The following is a 21,099-nucleotide window of genomic DNA, read 5'->3' as shown; positions in this document are numbered from 1 at the left end:
AGCCACAGGAAGGAGACGTGCAACAGGTAAAAACTGAGCAGCAGCACCACCTTCCTACAGATGAGAGGATGTGGTGAAATAAAAAACAGTATTAAAGGCAGACTTCAGCCACAAAATGACCATTTGTAAGTTGACTCATCACGCCATGCTACCTTGAATCCATGAAGGAAACTTTGTTTTTCTCATATTCCTCCATGGAAAACGGCAAACATGTTGATTTGTTTATTGACCGGGGTCCACAAACATCCATTTACAAACTCATACACAACTCATGCAGTATATTCCAAGTCTCATTTACGCAGTCATATGATCAATACTTCCCAAACACATGTATATTCGCTTAAAAACCTTAATATTGGTGTCAGGCTTTGAACAGAGAATAGATACGTTTTAAGAAAAACAAAGTCCTCCTCATAAATTCAAGGCAACACAACATGACTGCTTGATTTACAAATGCTCACTTTGTGGGTAAAGTGTTGGTTAAACTGTTTATTCTTTTATTTTAAGGGAGTAATGTATGCATTTATGTGACAGAAGAAATACATATATGCTCAGATTACACAGTGATTTTTTATAGAAAGATGAACACCACTGATGGACCACTAATTGGAAAACACTGTATTTTTTCTTAAAATAATGTTTATTTTCCTATGTATAGTGGACTGAATATGTATGTCTATGTAAGGTGAACTTATACGGTGTGTCCACAGGTATCAGACACTTAACTTTAATGCATTTTAAAACCTTTTCAAAATAACTTTAACCAAGTAAAAGACAGATTTTTGGACTAATCATCTTTTTTTCTTGTTCAAGCATTGCTGGTAAGCATGGTAACCCCCGTGCAGAGGTAGGCTTTATGTGGGAATATGGTTATTAGAGTTAGGTTGATCTAAATTTTGCCAACAGGTAACTTCAAGTATGAAGTAAGAGGACAGCACTGGGTTATGGGGCAAGTTTACAAAACTGTAACATCGGAAATGTGGACATTTTCTTTTGTATTTGACAAAATGAAAATAAAAACCACAAAAAAAAGGGGACAATTTATTAAATATTTTAAAAGTCAGCTACCAAGATGTCTGCTGAGTACGTAAGAGAATGTTGTAACATATAAAGATAATGTTTCAGTGTAATAGCTACATAAATATTGCAGGTTTGTGCTTTTTGACTGTTTCTATGTGCGTGTAGACCTTAATATGCATATTTGTTGTGTTACTTCTGAAACCCCCCCCCTATAAATACTATTTTAAAAAAGAAATTAAAAGACAGAAAAATTAAATAAGATTATGTATGTGGCAATAAAGACCTCAAATATTAAAGTTTCAGACTATTGACTATGACTTTGACATGGAGACACCATGTTATATACATACATACATACATATATATATATATAATTATATATTTCTTTATATATGCTTATGTTATTTATGCTAGTTAATGTAAGTGTTATTATCATTTTAATTTGATCTATTCTAATACACATTTTCATGTTGTATGTTCCAGATGTATGACCTTATAAATACTGTCACCTGTTGTAAACTGTCAGCCTATGTTGGAATATTTTTTCTTGTAAAAAGGAATGTGAGAAATAACCAAATAAAAAACATGTTTTTTCTGTTTTTTTAAGGTTACTATATTGTATGCTAGCTATGTTATATAGTTAGCATATACAGATACAGATATTGCACGAATGACAATCAATAATAGTCTGTATATGTTAACTGCAAAATATCTACACCTGATACTTTTACAATAATGCAAAATTCTGCCACTCAGTTTCCTATATCTTGCTTTTATTTTTTACTGCTTACTAGCAATGGCTCAGGTGCAATATCAGTATTGTTAAACTGTGCAATATTTATACTTCCATTAGTCAATAATGTGAAATCAGCCAGTCAGTCTCTCTTTATTACATTCTGCTTCTTTTTTATGCTTCCTTATTATATTGCTGTGTTCTTACACTGTTTGCTTGTTATACTGCTTTTGTCTTTGTACAGTTGATTCATTTTATGTACTTATATATTGCTTTGTATTTTATTCTTTTCCTACTGGTGCTTCCTGTTGTCATGATACCTTCACTACTGCAATGTTGCAAATGTGATGTGTTTGTTCTTTGGTGGTCAAAAAGCAGGCAAATACTCATCTGAATATGATACCACAGTTAGAACCTGATTTTAAAGAAAAGGTAAAAATAAAGCTGATGAAACTTTAATTAATGTATTTATTGATACATGAGGAAAAGTAGGAAGTCGTCACACTTCTGCTCAATTGAATACTTTTCTCTTTTCTTATTGGCCAACACAGCAATTCATTAGGTCTCCTACTTCCAAGCACAATAAAAGTATTTGTATCTACAGACTATAAGTGCAAACGGAAAAAAAAAACAAAACAAAAAAAAAAACTATAATACAATTGCACCAAATTTGGCGACTCTTCTCCCAATCATTGTCATTCTCGTATGTGCACAAGTACAGCGAGCACTTGGTGATCAGTACCATCAACCTGTCAATACACCGGGTAACTAGTGTGGATGTTTAAAATGATCTAAATCAAAAAGGTTATGACAGGATTTACAGAAACTTGCTGCCCTCTTGAGGCAAGAGAAAAATCACTTGAAAATTTTCAGGACATTCTTGAGAATAAATAAGGAATTTTCGAGTAGCAAGACAGTGTTTCAGGGCTGTTATAAGAAAGAAAACGCATAGAAATCTTACCACCAAAGCCTTCCCATAAAACAGGGAACGTAAGACATTTCCAAATGTCATAATATTTTACATTATAGCTTTACCAGCCTGCCAGGGGTTGGTTTAAGTTAATTTGTGTTAATAACGTCTTGTATCCGCAGCATAAAACAGAGGAGTCAGCTGTTACTTGATTTCCAGTTTTGTTTTTGTTTTTTACAAGAGAAAACTGTTAAGTTCAAAAAGCTGTTGTGTCACCAAAATCTTTGTTCCACTTGGTATACATATTAAGAGTTGCTGGGCTGACACTGGGTTTAATGCGCTTCAGGGAATCCTCAAAGTCTTTCACCTTGATGTTACGCATCTGTGGATACAGACAGAAGAGCGTAACTATGCAGACAAGCACTGTTACACAATGGAAATATATCTGCAGTAATGTGAGTAGTTTAACAACCTTACCTCACTAGCAGCCATACTTCGGACTTGGTCTGGTCCCAACTCTGTGCAAGAGCAGATTTTCACATGAATAAAGAAACTGATTTAGCTCATCGTGGAGGCTGAAATAAACACGAACCATGAGAAAATATGAGGATGGCGTCTTACCTCTGATCGGCCCAAGCGCAGCATCTTTGGCTAATGACGTGAGATCACTTCCTGAATATCCCGAAGTCGCTCTATCAAGTAACATACAGGAATTAATGCAAGCTAACACTTAAATAATGCTGTGAAGGCTGTGAAAATTATGAAACTCACTTTGCGAGATGGGTCAGCTCACTTTTGCTGAGTGGATTCCCGTGCTTTCCTAAAAGGTTCTTGAGCAGCGTGAATCTTGTCTGAAGGGACAAGAGTTACAAAACTCTTAAAAATGAATTACTTTAACAACGTTGCACCACTTACATTTCAAAGTTAACAAAGATCATAGTTATGAACTGTGATAATGGTTCTGATGCTAATACCTCCGCATCCGGCAAAGCCACATAAACCCTTTTTGCAAAGCGCCTGTAAGTTTAAGACAAGAGCAAAACTGCAATGAGCTCGTAACAAAAGAAGTAAATAATATTTGTGCAGCACGTGTGGCTGCATCACATACCTCAGTACTGCTTCATCGAGCTCCTGAGGCCTGTTGGTCGCTCCCATTACGAGCACCCTGTCATCTCCTCCTGACTGCACCTGAAACCAAGAAGCACCGTTGTGAAAATAACACCTGTGACTTTAGCACTCTGGAGTCGGTTTCTGATCAAATTTCAGAGGCCGCAGAGCGACAGCTCTGTTGCTGCTCTTACCCCGTCAAACTCAATGAGGAACTCGGTTTTTAATCGACGAGAGGCATCATGTTCTCCCTCCCTCCTTTCACAGAGCAAGCTGTCAACTTCATCTGAATATAAGATAAAAAAAACAAAACAAAATAAGGGGTTTGTTTGTGAGCCACAATCTGGGGGGCACATTTAGTCTATAAATAGAATAAAACAAACCGATGAAGATGACCGAGGGCTGCAATTCTCTGGCAACCGCAAACAGCGCTCGGACAAGCTTCTCGCCCTCTCCCACCTGTGATGGCGATGACAGAAAAGGTGATTTAGTGTAGTGTGGAGAGCTTCTCCCAAAAGACAGAGCACTAAAAGTGTTTTTGTGGCACAGGGGATATTTATAGCCTACTGCTCACCTGCTTATATGTGTTGTTTTATATGTATGCATCTAATTTACACGTTGACAGACACCTCCCTGTTCAATTTCAATCATTTCTATTTTGAATATGAAAGGCACGAGATTGACTGTGAGTATATGAACTGGTGTGGTTGTTTTTTTATAGCTCTCTATAGCTAATTTCCCCTTCATGACAATTGCACAGGGGATGAGTTTTTTTTAAAACTCACCCGTTTACATTTTATCAAGGCTTTAATTTATGCATAATTGAGGGTGGGTGCTTTGAGTGACTGCCAATAGTATCCTCGGCTTCTCAGTCAAATCCACCTTTAGTTCCTTCCCAGCTCCACTTTCTCGTACAAATATGGTCACTTCTGGCTCCAAAAAAACAAACAATGAAAAAAAAAAAGACGGCAACAGCCGCAATGCCAAACTTAAGGCTTCAAAACGGCAGTCCACAATACAAAGGGTGACATCACGGTAGCTTAGTCCATTATTTACATAGTCTATGCTTGAGCACCTTCATATTTTATTTGTAGTGTACCCTAATAGTTCATTTACGTGTATTTTTTGTTTGCTTGTATTATGTGTCATTATATTGTTTAAGGAAAGTGATGTTGTAACTTTAGGTTGTGTTGGGCACTAGTACACAACAACTGCAGCTAAAGGCTAGCGAATCTCCCTGGGATTTAAGCTGTTATTTTTAGAATTTCGATAATCTGGTTTGTAACTGCACATTAGTTTGGGGACTATGACTATTGAAAGTTGTAGTCAATTCTGTTTTACCATTTGGATGCAAGCGGCAGGTGAGACCTGTTGCCAGAGATTTAACATCAAGGTATGGACGAAGGAGATGATTGTTATTGATTTGGGCCTGACCGGTTGGCTGTTGACAACAGAAAGCTGCTGAAGGTCAGTGAGTGATCATTTTCTAATCTATTCTTTCAGAATAAATCTACTTATCTTTAACATATGTCTACCCTGAGTGTGTTGTGGTTTGTGGGTGTAACATTTTCTTACATATTTGGAGGTCAAACTGGCGGCACTGATGCTGAAGAATGTGGCTTTTGACTCCGCTGCGACTGCTTTGGCCTTGTAAGAGGAAACAAAGGCTGTAATTCAACTGATAACACCGAGGCATGACTATCAACTAAATGCAAATAATGAAGCACAGTTAAATCTGATCTAATGTGTTAGTTGTGTTGGAGAGAACATTTAACTTACCAGCATGGTTTTTCCATTGCCAGGAGGGCCAAATAAAAGCAAACCACGTGCTGGAGCTCTCAGGCCAGTAAAGAGCTAAATGGCAAAATTTGAAAAGTGTTAAATATAAATCTGGAAAAGCAGAAATAAAGTGAGACAAAATAGTTGTAATCGATTACCTCTGGTCTTAAGGCAGGGAGGATGACAATCTCTTGGAGTGCTTGCTTGGCCAGGTCCTGTCCTGCAATGTCTTCGAAGGATACAGTCGCTCCACTGCAATGAACACAGAAAGCTACGTTAACTGTCGTGAAGGTTTTCTTTTTGAATTTGCATCCCACTGACAGCAAACTTTACAAGTGGTGTTAAAGCATTTCTTCTACATACTTGTCAACAATTTCATTCAGAATCAAGTTGGCCAGTTTGCTGTCCACATTCTTGAAGTTTCTCATATCCCTCTTCGGGGGCTGTCTCACAGTTGTAGGTTTTCCGTTTTGAGCTTTTCCCACCCGTGGGGTCACCTGAACAGGAAGAAAAATATCCAGAAAGCAGTGCATGCCTCATTAAGCTCAGACACTTTGGAGAAACATATGACTGGACGACTAAATGTTAATTTAAAAATCACCTTTGGATCAGTGGATCTGGATGGGGGTCTGACAGCAGAGGAGGGCCTGATGTTAGTGGACACACCTCGCACTGCAGGCTGGCTTTTAGGCACAGGCTTTGGTTGTGGAAGAACATGGTTTGAGGTCTTCTGTGGATCACTTCTCCTTTTAGCTGCCATTGTTGCTTCTGTGAAACAAAAACAGCATTTATCTCCAGCACAGGTAACAATATCAATTTGTAAGTCTATACCTTAGAGTGTCAGACAACCTTATGAAACTTACCTAATAAAGCAAGCCTATCTTTAGCCATGGTGAGATTGGTGACCATTTTATCTTGGAGTCTCTTTGCTCTGTCATAGTGCTCTCCTGGTAACAAAACATTGAGGTTATAAAGCGAAAGCATGTCACCACTGCACACAGTGTACATCCGCATGTTTGTTTGCTTTTTACCTTGTCCCGTGATCTCTACTGCAATACCCTTTTCAAGCTCAGATATCCCCTTTTTGTACCACTGCACAGCCTCCTCTTTCTCTGCTGTTACCACAGGGAGGAGAGGGTGTTTATTACAAGCTGCCACAACACAACAGCTACTTATAACCGCTCATAAACACAAATAAACAAACCTGAATCATCTTCGTCGATCCTTAATGCCTTCGATACATACTCAAACGCCTGTTTATGGTAGTTTTTGATAACTTCACCGCTGTCTTTGCCTTTACTTGCCATTGTTTTGGCCGACATTACTATCACGTTGCTGTCTCCTTGTCAGTTGTAGCGCGGAGTTAGCCACTTTTTAAAGAGGGCGTTGTCAAATATTGCTTTTAAATAACATCTGTATCCGGGTCTATGCGACGTCTTTGGTTTATACAACAATATTTTGCCATATATGTGACAATAACTCTAGCGTCTCATCGCTGCAAAACACATTTCCACCTCTAGCTTCCGCTTTCCCGTGTGTACGCTTGATAGCAGTCCCTGCCCTCCCGTTCGGTTCCGGTGCCGAGCACAAAGTGTTTAACTTCCGCCTGAGTTTCAAAATAAAAGCGTGTTTTTTGTGTTTCATTGTGTTTGATTGGATGAAGCTTCATCCACTATCTCTGGTTTTATTTATTGTATACTGTTTGTAGTAGCCTTTCTGTTTTTAATGATGTACAGCACTTTGACTGAAAGCGCTTTATAAATACATGTATTATTAGTAGTATTATTATTATACTGCGCAAACAATCAAAATGCAAATACATATGATTTATTAATTCATCTTATTTTTTTAATCGTGTTTTAATAAATCAATGTATAAACGTGGTTCTGCAATAACAGTGTAAAGGGGAACTTCATCTGCAAAATGCACACATGTTATTTCTATGGTCTAAAACAGTCCAAAATTTTTTAGTAAATATGAAAAATTCTCAAAGCCAAAAACTAGAGTGCTAAAACTCAAATGTGTGATGTCATAGAATATAAAGTATGGAGATGCTCCACAAACAATGAATGGTGAAAGGTGTTCTAAATGACACTGAGAGCACCCAGGGGAATGTCCTGTGTATTTTGTGCATTTTCCATTTCAGAGCTGAGAACACTACAGTATAATAAAGTTCATTTGGGTATAAAAAGAAAACAAACATTCTGTGCTTTAACAAAATCAGCCTCCCATTCATTGTCTATGGAGCAGCTCCACACTTTATAGCCTACCACAAGTTTGAAACTTTTTTCTCTGAGGGAGAGCAGCTCATGTTCACAAATATTGATTGAACTTTCCTTGGACATGGAAATAAAATACTGGAATTCTTAATTTAGATTTAAGAAGTGCACACAATACAGTTCCTTTTTCTGTGCTGCTCCACAACCATATGCTTGAAACATTTCTTGAGACCCCATGCACATAATCATGAGAAATGGTTTTAGCCACACTGACCACAGTGCACTGTGTGTGCATGTGATTTTTGTGGGTAATACAGTACAACAATGGATATGACTTAATTCAAATACAATATAATATAGCTGTACTTGATTTGTGCATGATGTATTTGATCCTGGCCAAAAAATATGATCCATACCTCTGTCCTGAGATTACATTGATCATTTAAGACCAGCAGTATGACCTCTCCAAGGACATTTTACAAAAAGACAAGGGCCTATGTGTCATTGTGAGTACATGTTTCAAGTACCGACATGCACTTTGTTGGGCACTGAAAAGAACTGTACAGTGTGCACTCAATATAAAATGCTATTATTGTGCAACACGGTTCAATTTAGGGACCCCTAGAGCCCCAAGAAGATATATATATATATATATATATATATATATATATACTGTATATACAATGATAGTGGATACTCTCCGATCATGAGAGTCACAGATTTCAGGAGCATATCCACTCCCAGTCAACTGCTACAATCTGGAGTTCATGTCATCCCAGGTACTGTAGATAGATACAAACTAGGTCTAAATATATGTTAGTGAGGTGTTAAAGCAGTCCCAGTGAATGTTTTGACATGGTATACTGAATGACATAAACTGTATACTCTTTTGAATGCAAAATTCCTACCCTGAAGTCCTGCTATCAGGTTGTACTTTCCTTCTGTGCATTATATGTTGAAGCTGTTTATCTTCCATTTTTGTTTGAAACGCTTAAAGGCAGGGGGTTATTTTATCTCATGTGGTTTTGTGATTCAGATTCACAAAAGACTTGAGCAATTCAGTTTCTAGTTGACTGTGAGGGATATGCCATGTGAGTCATTAAAGTGAGGCCATATTAGCTTGGAGCCTTGTTTTTAAGGTGTTTAGTCTATGGGGTTTTGCCTATCAGTGGGAAGTGTTAGAATGTTTATTTACTATGTTGTCTGACTCAGTCATGTCCACAATAAATTGGTGTGGAATAAGCAAATCACTGATGACATATTTTCACCCTTTGAGAATATAGAGATTTATTTCTTTACAAAACTATGTGATACATTGTACAAGGGGCCTTTGTCTTGACGTGTTATCTTATCCTCTCATGTGTTGCATTCCCCATTAGTCATGCCTAATTTTGTTTTTTATGCAAAGTGATCCATTTACAAATAAAACATCAAGACACTAGACACACAGTAAGTGTGTTCTTAGATGAGAAAGCATAAGCCCTGAGGAGACACTTTGCAGTTACCCTTTTTAACAGCCTTAAAGCTCTGAAACTACTCTCCACAACATTTTTAAATTACAGATAATCAGGGTTCTTTCATTTTATTACATGAATAAGATACTTGGGTGGTGTCTGATTATTCAATACAAAATAATTTTCTTAACATTGTAAGACAAGACCAGTGGTGGAATGTAATTTAGTAAATTTACTCAAGCACTGTGAGTAAGCACAAATTTGAAGTACTTGTACTTTACTTTTTTTTATTGCACTAAGAGCTTTTACTTTTAATACTTTAACTACATTTTCCTGGTTATACTTACTAGTGCTTGAGTGACAATTTTAATACAGGACTTAACTTGTACCAGAGTATTTTTACAGTGTAGTATTAGCACTTTGGTTTGGAATACCTCTTCCCCCACTGGATAATACACTAAACACTACTTTTCTCTTATGAGAAGAGCAATGCATATTGACTGACGTGCTGATGACAGTCCTGCTTCCTCCTGTCACACTGTACCCGCTCACCTGACGGGCAGCGCAATTCCATAATCAAACAATCTTTTTAGTAACGGCTACGCCTCCTGGGTTTTTCCACGAATCACTTTCTGCTGGTGAATGAAGTAACCAATCAAAATGCTTTGACGTCACTGCAATAACGATTTTAGACACGCCCCTTACCTGGCTCGACAGACAAACAAGTAATCCTCTGATTCCGACTGTGACAGCTGTAGTTTCTGTCATTGCTCCTCTGGCTGTACTCTATTGGCACATTTCGAAGATTTTATATTTCGTGCCTTTCTAAATTTACATGATAACAACGCCAGACTGCCCAACAAACTGACGTTAGCTGCTCTCTCCGGCTAACTTATTAACCGGTAACAACACAACGGCCAGCTGACCGAACACTGAGCTTGTTAGCTAGCTAGCCCAGCTGTCTCTCCAGTCGAACTGCCCTTTGTCTTTACAAGCAAGTCAGCTCGCTGGCATCTTTTCTCCTTTTGGTTAGCTGACACCGGCTTTTGCATTTTTACTTTTTCTCGCCTGACAAAAGTCAAGCAAACCAAGATAGGCGGCTTGGGAACCAAGATGTCGAACCGAGTGGTGTGCAGAGAAGCAAGTCACGCCGGGAGCTGGTACTCTGCTTCGGGTAACTGTCAACACAGCACCGTTAGCAAGCTGTATGCTAGCTGGGTGTTGCTGATTATTTTCTCATGTTTTATTGGTTTTATTGGCGATTCATTTCGCGTAACCTTCATTATCTTGTGCTCGAATACTGTTGAATTCATGGCTTGCCACAGCAGACGGCGATGGCTAACGTTAAGGTTGTAACGGTAATCCATCTGATGAAAAGTCGACTAGCTAACATTAGCTGGCACTGACTGCCTCATCTCGGTTATCCCATTTGGTGCATGGTTGGTTTGAGCTTATTCAGCACTTCCTCCTCGGGTGGTCGATGGAAATCTTCCAAAACAAACGGACATCTGCTGCTCAGCATGTTTGACAAGCAATCAAAGCTATCAATTTAACAATAGCTAACTTGGCTAACATTGCAGAACTTCCTGGCCTACCTGCTATCTGGCTACAATAGGACATTTCCCGACACAGCCTGCCAGCAGCAATTTTTAACTTAAGCTTCCAGTATAGTATATACAGGGTGTCTGACACTGACTCCTGTAAGTTCGGTATAGAAACACTCGCTGCCGTGAAACAAAGGACTGGGAAGGGCAGGGCAGAAAATTGAAGGTTCATGTTGCACCCCTTCCTCCATTTCACCAGCTAGCTGCTAGTTTCTAGTTATTGAACCCCTGAAGCCTGCCTGTTTATCCAGTCTAAGCTTGTCTTACTGCATTGTTTGTAACACCCGTTTTCGACATAACAGACACCAACGATATTTGCACTGCATATCAATAGTAATATGTCCATAAACTACATGTGAAGGCTGAGCTAACGTTAATCTATCTTGATCCCCGGTGTCCTTGTTCGTTTTTACACAACTAATTACACCGGTTGTTTGTTTTTCCTGCAGACTTAATTATCTGAGTTATTCAGCTGTGTTTGAGTGATGCTGACATTAGCAGCTTTGGACACTAGTAAAGATAAACACAGGTAGTCTGTCCTGTGACATAGGCAGTGTGTTCCAGTAAAGTCACTTATAGGGAGCCAGTTCAAAATTGATGTCATTTTTCATTGTGTAATCTGGATCAGAGCACAGTATGGTAGACTCTATATTGACAGTCAGTGATTGAGTGTTTTACCCTGAAAGATCTGGTTTATTGTTCTGGTTTATCAGCATTTCTCACCCAGAAAAACACAACACTTAATGACACGTTTAAATGAACCACTATTGTCACACTTGGATTTCACCCCTCAGGGATTATTAAAGTGACATATTGATTTAAAAAAATACATTGGTGTTATTGATCTATGCTTGTAGCTTTGCTGTCTATTAAATCTAGGGCTGCATCGATTAGTCGACTAATTGATGATCGACTATTAAAATAATTGGTGACTATTTTAGTAGTCGAGTAATCAGTTCGAGTCATTTTCATAGAAAAGTACTATAAAAGTACCCCAAAATACTCTTATTGCAGCGTCTTATGTTCAGATATTGGCAGCTTTACACACTGTCCCATGACGGTGAACTAAAACCCTTTGGCGTGAGTACGAAACAAGACATTAGATGACGTAATTTTGGGGTTTGGGAGAGACAGACCGACATTTTTCAACATCTTAACACATTTTTCGATAAAATGATTTGTCAGCTAATTGAAGAAATAATCAACAGATTAGTTGACAATGAAAATAATCGTTAGCTGCAGCCCTAATCAAATCCTTTTTATATTGATCAGAAAATGTATGTTTTTTTTTTTTCAGCTCTGTATGTGCTCTTAGTCCTGTGAGGAAGCATAGCAAAAGCAGTATGTACTGTAGTGGTGGCTCCTCTTTATCGTACTGATCTGAAATCAAATTATTTTTCCCCTTTCCCCTACCTTTTCAGGATCCCAGCTGAACGCACAACTAGAAGGCTGGCTGTCCAAAGCAGAGTCCACGATCAGACCTGCTAGAGCCATCATAGCGCCGTAAGCACACGCCGACTACAATCCGAACATGTCAGATGGTGTCTGTGGTGTCGTCTCACTCTAAATTGACATGTTTTTGTTTGCAGGCATGCTGGGTATACCTACTGTGGTGCTTGTGCAGCACATGCCTACAAGCAGGTTGATCCCTCTGTTACGTAAGTCATTCAGTTTTCTATCTCCATTTCCTTACACAAGAAAATGCTTTGAATGACTGTTTCTTATTGTAAATGTACCCCCTACAGAGTGAACAGATGTGAGTTTAGATAGTAGAATATAGAGCTTGTGGTGTGTCTTTTGTGAATAGAGCAAGAGTGATAAAATTGTGTTGCCCTTCAGTCGTAGGGTGTTCATCCTGGGACCTTCACACCATGTGCCCCTCTCCCGCTGTGCCCTGTCACCTGCAGAGATCTATAGAACACCTCTCTATGACCTGAGAATCGACCAGAAGGGTATTCACAATTTTCACTCATGATAATGTGATTTCTGCTTTTTGTGTGTGCCGCTCAGTCTCAGATGTTGACACATGCTAAGGGGTTAATCAGGTATCTTAGGGATCATGTATGGGAGTAGCATAAACACAGTTTGAATCACAGTTTTGGTTTGTTAAGTGTAGAGTGGTGTGCACGATTTATGCTGAAATCCAAATGAAACAAACATGCTTTTTTTTAGTCGTTCTGGATCATTACACTAAAAAAATGTGAAAAACAAAATAACCATTAAATTAGCCTTTCTTCATTGTGATTGTTTTAGTCTAGCCTGACTAGAGCTCCCACATGCAGACCTCAAGCAGTCTCGGGAGGTGATACACTTTTAATCATCCTCCAGGGACCAGACAGTTCCCCCATTATTAAGATAAAGGCTTTTTCAATTATGAGGTTTTGCTCAGCTAAAAGCTTAAAAGGATACCCAATTTAAATGCGTGTGTAGCTCCAAAAATGACTTAATCAGTTGACATGTTCATGATAACATGCACAAATTAAAGTGAAACTCACCTCTGTTTTACAGTTTATGCCGACCTCTGGAAAACTGGGTTGTTTGAGCGGATGAGTCTGCAGACAGATGAAGATGAGCACAGTATTGAAATGCACTTGCCTTACACTGCTAAAGCCATGGAGAGGTAATGCACACAGGAGTGGCACTGACCTAAAGAATAAACACTATACAGTGCACATCAAAGGGAAGGGTGTCATGGAGTGTAGCTTTTTTATATTTACATTTAACTTGTATCCTTGAGCTCTAACAACTTAATTAATCTCCTTCCTCATGAAACATTTGCAAAGCTGATTTAAAAAATTTCAGATTCTGCAATGTGTACATATATGTTTACTTACTGGCAGTCTTCTTCTTTCCTGTCTTCTTGGTGCATTGCAGCATATTTTAGCATGTTACAGTCACCTGTAGATTACTGAGTGTGAGACCATTTGGCAGGAATGTGTATCGCGCTATTTTGATTTTGTTCATTCTTTTTGTTGCCTTTCTATACATGCTGTAAACCAGAATAACATTGGGTCAGGAACACATGGAAAGTGTGATATGCATAATTGATACAGCCTTCTGTTAGGTTGGCAGGATTCAAAGGCATTTTATTGGTTCAGAAAAGCAGGGATCAGGTAGTATGAAGTGAAGCAAGCACATTACCTCAACACATATTTAACATTTAAGTTTAATTAAAACCTGCGTGTTGACTGATAAGAAGCATTAGTGACGTAGAAGGTGCATGTTGGGTGTAAAGGTGGAACCCACTAGTGTCAAATTAAAGCAGAAGGCTTCAGTGTTCCATCATGGATGCTCTATGGAAAATAAAACTGTATTAAAAGAAAATTTCACCCACAAAATTATCATTTGTATACCAACTACTCATCCTCTGTCATATTAAATTTGTGATGAAAACAGTTTTTTTTCTTGCACGTCTCTACGGTGAACAAAGAATCCAAAAATGGAGAAAACTGACATGAAGCAAAAGGGCAGCTGCTTAAACAACAGCAAAACTATATTAGAATGTTTGTGTAGAAACTCTCACAAAACTGCAGCAGTAGTGTTTTTTAATAGCAAGGTTTTAGCAAAAATGCATGTGTTTGGGAAGCACTGAGCACATGACTGGGTAAATGAGACTTGTATTATACTGCACAAGTTGTGTTTGTAAATGGCTGTTTTGTCACAGTTTTGCTGTTGTTAATCATGGTCCCCCTTTACTTCAATTCATCAAGAATGTTTATTGGATTCTTCGTTCACAGTAAAAGCGTGCGAGAAAAATGAAGTTCCTTGCCGAATTTAAAGAAACTTGGGATGAGTAATTGATAAACAGATGATCTTTTTGTGGGTGAACTTGTCCTTAAATGCAGATGTGACAGATTTGATTTTAACCCGTGCCCACTGGATAGAATTTTGATAGTGAGGTGCAGTTATTGTACTCAAGTTGTTAACTCAATCATCTGATGTTGCAGCCACAAAGACGAGTTTAGCATCGTCCCTGTGCTTGTGGGTGCCCTGAGTGAGTCCAAGGAACAGGAATACGGGAAGCTGCTCAGCAAGTACCTGGCAGACCCTTCCAACCTCTTTATTATCTCATCTGACTTCTGCCACTGGGGTAGGTACTGACAAATAAAAGCACCGAAAATGACACTCAATCTCTGGAAGTCTGCTGCTATTGAAAATATATTTTGTTATCTGGGGATAATTCTACCTAAACATCACAATTGTGATGTGACTGTACAAACCACATAAAAAATAAACATAAACAGATCTGGCTTACCTGGTCTCGCAAAACCTATTAATCCCTGTGACATTCAGTGGTTCACTCTCTTATCTTGTTATTGACATGTAAACATTGTCCATTTCTCCCATTTCTTTTGACATCGCTGCTCTTGAGCTCCGTTCCTATAACCGTTCCATATCATATATTTCATTCACAGTTTTCAGCCATTCATCTTGTGTTGGTGGTTCCGCCTTGTACCATCTCTTCATGACAGCCTTTTCACAAGCTGCCAACAAGACTTTCAGTAGATACTGTCTTTTCTTAGCTCAGTTTCTCTTGTCATGTGGCCAAAGTACAGTACTATGCACAATCTAGGTATATCATAGCCCACAATTTTGATAATCAAATGAACATTTACTCCATACTGTACAATTTCAGGACAGAGCCAAAATACATGGGCATGATCCAAATTTATTGCCTCACATCTTTTCCAACATGGCTGTGCTGTAGACAAGTATTTGCTTTCAGTTTGGGTTGTAATAAAGACTTTAATTATGTTCCTCCAACAGTGCTTCCTCCAAGTACGAGAGGATGTTGAAGATGGTGTTCTCCAAATATGCAACCATTCATCTTCTGTAATATTCACACCTAATTCTTTTTCCCATATCAGCTTTACACACAGTGTTTCCTCTTCTTTCTAATAGATGCTGATATAGTGAAGTTATTATTCTATATTTATTTTAAATGTAAACTTCAATTATGGTTCTAATTATTCAGTTTTCATCCTGATTTATATTATGCTTTATTTCTCTGACATAAAGTCCCTCAATTGGAAATATCCGATGTGTTCCTCATTGTTTAATGTGTAGTTTTGTTTTAGCTCCTGGAAACTCACAACATTCCCATCTTTTGGAATCCATTGTTTGAACCTTTGATCAAGAGTGCCCGGTATAAAATGTTTATCATATTCTATTCATTTAAGTAGTTTGAGCTCTTTCGCTAATCTATATTTTTGTACTAGGTTAAACCCCGATTCTAACGTAGATCTAGTGACAGCATCTACCAGCTGAAGTAAATCCTTTGCTACATCTGTCTCCAGTGAGGCTTTGAATTTCCCTTCCTTGTGCATATCGCTCTAGATTTTTGCATTTTGCCTCATAGTCCTTACCACACCAATAAATTACTTGTCTAAATTGCGCTGCATAGAAATTATCCTCAAGGTTTGGCAGTGCCGTACCCCCTCTATACTTCCCAATCTGTACTTTGTCAGATTTGACTCTTGGCCTTCATTTCCATTTCCATTCCATATAAACCTTGAAATAACTTTTTCCCAGGCTTGAAATTTTCCTTCAGGGATATAGATTGGTAGTGACTGAAATAGTACAAGAGTCTTTGAAGTGTGTTTATTTTTTAACTGAAATCCAGTGAAAAAACAACCCACCTCTCAGTATCCTTCCCAATGTCCTCATCCACTGTGATATAGTTGGCTCAATCACTTCCTCTTACTAAAGTGACCGCTAAATGTGTAAAGTTGTATAATTTTGGTTGGGTAATAATTAAATTTGTTAAATTGGGGTTTTAGCTAAGTTCAAATAGAAGCCAAACATCTCAAATTGATTGGTTAATATAGGAAGGCATGTATCGGTGTCCTCTAAATAACAGATCACATCGTCAGCATAAAGCCCAATTACGTGCTCCTCATTCCCAACACTTATCCCTTTAAGGTCTTTATTCATGATGTCCATTTCTCTTTTGAAGGTCAACGGTTCCGCTACACATACTATGATGAATCTCAAGGGGAGATCTACAGGTCTATCGAGCATCTTGATAAAATGGTAACCACAGAGATATATTTGATTCAAATGCGAGATCATTTGTCAAATGAAATATGTGAAGATGATCATATGAGCCAGCCTCATTGTATGAAGAACGTGTCATTTTGGATACTTTGTGCTTGTAATGTGAATTTTAACCTTAAAGTAAGTTAAAGTACAGAAGAGCAGAGAGGATATAGGTGTAGATTTTTCTTTTGCTTTCTTGTGATCATAAAGATTGTTTTCTCGAACACTTGCTTTCCTTGAGATCAAAAAATAACCAAGTGTAAATCAAACTAATAATGATTACATGCATTGTTTTCTCTGTAGGGGATGGGCATTATAGAACAGTTGGATCCCATGTCTTTCACCAACTACTTGAAGAAGTACCGCAACACCATCTGTGGGCGTCACCCGATTGGAGTGCTTCTAAATGTAAGTACCACAGAAGAAGAGCCTCACCAGGAACCATACATTTGTTAATGAAGACATACACCTCCTGTCATTAGAAAGAGAAATCCTTGTTGCCTGACAATGGTCTGCTGATGTTACTGTCTTGCAGGCTGTGGCTGAGCTGAGGAAGTCTGGTTTAGAAATGAACTTCACTTTCCTGAACTACGCCCAATCGAGCGAGTGCAGGAACTGGCAGGACAGCTCCGTGAGTTACGCTGCCGGGGCCCTCATCGCTCATTGAGGTCGACTTCACAGGGGCCACTGCAGCGCCGCCGCCCTGCCCTTACTATCTATCGCCATAATCTGATCCAGACACCCTCCCTCTCACCCCACCCACCCCGAGTTACACCCACTATTTGCAGGAAGGACCTAGACACTCAAAGCCAATACAGTCTTCTTTCTCTGTCTCTCCCTCAGCTCTCCTCCGCCTTTTCTCCACCCTCCTCTCAGTTTGAAGTGTGTCTCAGAGCTTTTGGTTGAAATATTTTGCTTGAAGTGCAGTTTTGAGATTATGTAGGAGCAAATGGTCAGAGGAGAAAGGAAGAGCGCGTATTAATTTGGCTCGGAGTAAGCGTCGGGAGGGGAAATCTCATTTGGGTTTAGTCCCATTTTGTTTTCCTGACAAAAACAATGGATTTCAGTTATGATGATGCAATCTTTACATTTGGGCTCTTGGCAAACTGCTCATGTAATTTGCCTCAGAAAAGTAATGGAAATAAAACTGCAGATCTTTATGGAGCATACTGAAATTTTGCCAGATGAAAATGAAATGAGTGTTTTGACTGACTGCTTCAAGCTACATGCGACTTTAAAACTTTGAAAACAGTGTCATCGGTAATTACTACCATTGCTCAACATATGTTGTAGTTGCTAACAAAGGGCTGCACCCAACAAAGTTCACTAACCCCCTACTGTACAAAACCAAAAACATTATTACTCAGTTTATTAAATATTATCTTTTATTCATATTTTATTCCTTTTCGTTTCTCCCTTTTTTAAGTAGTTTTATTAGACGTGATAGTATTTACTCAAGTAGTGTGTAGATTTGAACTAAAGCAGTGTTGTCGGTGAAGCTCTAAAGCCATCCACATGGTTTGCCCAATAAATTAGTGTGTGCAACACTGCTTCCAGATTCCAATTATATGCCTGTAGCATTATATATGTTTTGCGAGGGCCAGACTCCAGTTGTGGGTGCTACAGAAATGTAATCAAAGCTGGATATTGTGTAAATTACTCCAACACTGACACCTCTGGTCTTTGTTTACATTTGCCACCTTGAATCTCTGTAGTTATTGAACTGAACAAAGATTTCTTTTTTTTTTTTATTAGACTTGTAGAAAATGTCTTTTGTTACACACTCAGTTCTGTAAGAGCAGCAAAGCTTTTGTTTTGGCCTGAACAAAGAGGTAAAGGCTGAGATGATCTGCTGAAATTGTTGGAACTGTTATTGATCTGTTCACTAGGTAGTAATTTACAACTCTTTGTGTTAATATGTTTCGTTTTAAAGGGATAGTTATGATTTTTTTGAAGCGGGGTTGTATAGGGTACTTGTCCATAGTTAGTGTATTGCATATAGGAAATGTCAGTCGGCATGCCCCCAGTTTAGAGAAGCAGGCTCAAGTCTCAGAAGGAAGTTAAGGAATCTACTGCTGTGAAGGGGTTAGCAATGAAACCTATTCCAGCCACCTAAAAAAAAAAAAAAAAAAAAAAAATCAATGTCAGTTCAAGTGTTTGCTATATTGATAGTATTTTCACTGCTTCACTTTAATGTCACACAGCAATTTCCAATGGGAAAATTAAGCTGTCATAGTTTTCGCTTCAAAGCCAGACTCCATTGTGTAAAACTCTGATTTAACATTGCTGAACATGGGAGCTGCTGATGTAGTGCTGCCTCAATCAGATATTTTGTATGTGTTATTGTGTGACTTCGGTGTTTAAAAGGGTCAGTTGTGATTCACGTAAGTCACACAGTCATACAAACAAACTAATCGAGGCAGCAGTAGACCAGCAGTTCCTGCGTTCAACAAGCTAAAATTACTGGGGGGTTTTTGCAGTCTGGTGGCTTTAACGAAAGCATGGATGGGGAACAGAAGCCATTAAAGACCTCCCCGTTGAAACAGGCTGTCTGACGAAAGACCAAGTGATGAAAGTACTCTCCATAGCATACATTTTAGATGGTTAAAATACATTTTGTTACCAACTAACAGCCAACTGACATTTACTGTACGTATTTCACTGACTATGGATAAGTACCCCATACAACTCCACTTCAACCAACTCAAAAAATCTGAACTGTCCCTTTAAGAATGCCAAAAGTTATTGGGAAGATATAAGTCATCCTTTTTTAAGGTTTTCTAGTTTTGCTGCTTCTGAGTGTACGAGAATTTACTTCAAAATCACTCTGGAGGCTGTAGAAGTATCAATAAGACAAGGTTAGCTAAAACTAGTCAGACCAGAGTTTTAAGATCAGCACAAAGTCATAATGCTTTGCTATAAGGTTTAAGAATCTACCCGGATGTTGCTCCCTGCTGTATTTTGGAATATATTAAAAATGAATTTTTGCTTTATGAAATGTCAAGCACGAGGATCACAATTAATAACTAAAGAAAAGGTGTGTTTACTTTTCAGAGTAATATGCTATGTAGTCCTGCTGCCTGAAATACTCCTAATATTTTCATAGATAAACAAACTAAGCTGAATGCAGAAAGCAGATGATTCATAGTGGCAGTATAGGCTTTTAATGACAGTATGATATAGGCAGCACACAGTGTCTGCTGTCCTGTCGTTTGATATATGAATATCACTGACTGACTTTTACTGATGCAGTCCTCTAACCTTGGTCCGTCCCTCTCGGGCACCACAAGAGGTATCGCACCTAGCATTAAGCTACGTTTGGTTGAATCAAGTGGGCACAGACTGAAAGATGAATCCTCAGACTCACTCGACCTCTGACGCTAATTTAAGGGAAACTAGTAAAGCATGACACACTGTGCTATTGTGCCTTTTATCACTGTTGCACATATACATATAAAGCGTATTCTCACTTTTAGTCTTATTTTAGAATGTGTACTTTCAGTTTCTGTTTATCCACATGTACCCTCCTCCTCGCCCAGTGCCCTAACAATGTCTCCAGCTCACCCAGCACTCCAGGAGTGTGTGTAACCAGTCCTCCCTCCTCATCTGTTGGTCTAAAATGGCACCAACTGTTATCTCCTTTCTCCAGCAGGGAGTGGTGTTCTCTTTTCTCCACCTCACCTCATTCCTGTAGAGAGACAAAGGCTGAACCTCAACACTGTTTATTTTCTTTTTATGGATCTTTGTTTTGTCTTTTAGAAATTGTTTTTGTATTATTATTTTTTTCTTGCTTAGAGAATGGGAACTCGTCACAAACCTAAAATATACTACTTAACTACTCCCTAAATGGAGTTTTTTTGATCTCAGGTTCCACTGACAAAGCATCCCAAAAGGCTCTTCAGATAAGGCCGTGGATTCATGTTACAAAACAAGTAAAATGTACTGAAAAGCATGTCTGCTCTGGTGTCTTGTTCTTCATGTATTTACAATCACACAGAAACCTGTTGACTTGGTGTATGCATTTCATTTTTTTTTTTGAATCACTGGTGTTAATGAATATGTAGTTTATTTCCTTGAGGTTGCAATGGATTGGTAGACTCTAGTGTGCAATTTCCATCCTCATATGGTTGTCAAACAGCACAGCACTGCATAAATACCAATGTAGATATCCTGGGTAAAATATACAGTACACCTACTATGTATATCCAGTGTCCATTTGCAGTACAGTAGAGAC

General features: G+C 38.5%; 2 protein-coding genes across 3 annotated transcripts; one reads left to right on the top strand and one right to left on the bottom strand.

The window, feature by feature from the left end:
* Positions 1–2,203: 2,203 nt before the first annotated feature.
* Positions 2,204–7,126, bottom strand: LOC125903731 (spastin-like). 2 transcript variants are annotated; one of them, XM_049600836.1, is made up of 16 exons: positions 6,754–7,126; positions 6,581–6,664; positions 6,413–6,496; positions 6,151–6,317; positions 5,913–6,046; positions 5,708–5,801; positions 5,550–5,624; positions 5,346–5,417; positions 4,154–4,229; positions 3,965–4,056; positions 3,772–3,851; positions 3,638–3,680; positions 3,435–3,514; positions 3,285–3,355; positions 3,141–3,181; positions 2,204–3,045 (listed from the first exon to the last, which is right to left on the bottom strand). In XM_049600836.1, the coding sequence occupies exons 1-16, from the start codon at positions 6,869–6,871 to the stop codon at positions 2,920–2,922; spliced, it is 1,437 nt and encodes a 478-aa protein (XP_049456793.1). In that variant the 5' UTR covers positions 6,872–7,126; the 3' UTR covers positions 2,204–2,919. The 2 variants fall into 2 exon arrangements, with proteins under 2 accessions (XP_049456793.1, XP_049456794.1); XM_049600837.1 differs by having other exon boundaries at positions 6,581–6,661.
* A 2,789-nt stretch (positions 7,127–9,915) lies between these two features.
* Positions 9,916–20,817, top strand: memo1 (mediator of cell motility 1). Its single transcript, XM_049600609.1, has 9 exons — positions 9,916–10,396; positions 12,248–12,329; positions 12,416–12,484; positions 12,666–12,778; positions 13,335–13,446; positions 14,774–14,916; positions 16,783–16,859; positions 17,169–17,273; positions 17,401–20,817. Exons 1-9 carry the CDS (start codon positions 10,336–10,338, stop codon positions 17,530–17,532), a joined length of 894 nt encoding a protein of 297 aa, XP_049456566.1. The 5' UTR covers positions 9,916–10,335; the 3' UTR covers positions 17,533–20,817.
* Positions 20,818–21,099: the final 282 nt, after the last annotated feature.

This window comes from Epinephelus fuscoguttatus, linkage group LG16 (genome assembly GCF_011397635.1).
Source record: "Epinephelus fuscoguttatus linkage group LG16, E.fuscoguttatus.final_Chr_v1".
In the NCBI taxonomy this organism is placed as follows: domain Eukaryota; kingdom Metazoa; phylum Chordata; class Actinopteri; order Perciformes; family Serranidae; genus Epinephelus; species Epinephelus fuscoguttatus.
This window is presented reverse-complemented; position numbering and strand designations above follow the sequence as displayed.

Coding starts and splice junctions, on each gene's coding strand:
- LOC125903731 (XM_049600836.1), bottom strand. CDS start 6,871: ATGTCGGCCAAAACAATGGCAAGTAAAGGCAAAGACAGCGGTGAAGTT. Junction 5,802..5,912: donor CTGAATGAAATTGTTGACAA/GTATGTAGAAGA, acceptor TGTTCATTGCAG/TGGAGCGACTGTATCCTTCG. Junction 3,356..3,434: donor GAGCTGACCCATCTCGCAAA/GTGAGTTTCATA, acceptor GTTACTTGATAG/AGCGACTTCGGGATATTCAG.
- memo1 (XM_049600609.1), top strand. CDS start 10,336: ATGTCGAACCGAGTGGTGTGCAGAGAAGCAAGTCACGCCGGGAGCTGG. Junction 12,330..12,415: donor GCTAGAGCCATCATAGCGCC/GTAAGCACACGC, acceptor TTTTGTTTGCAG/GCATGCTGGGTATACCTACT. Junction 14,917..16,782: donor ATCTGACTTCTGCCACTGGG/GTAGGTACTGAC, acceptor TCTCTTTTGAAG/GTCAACGGTTCCGCTACACA.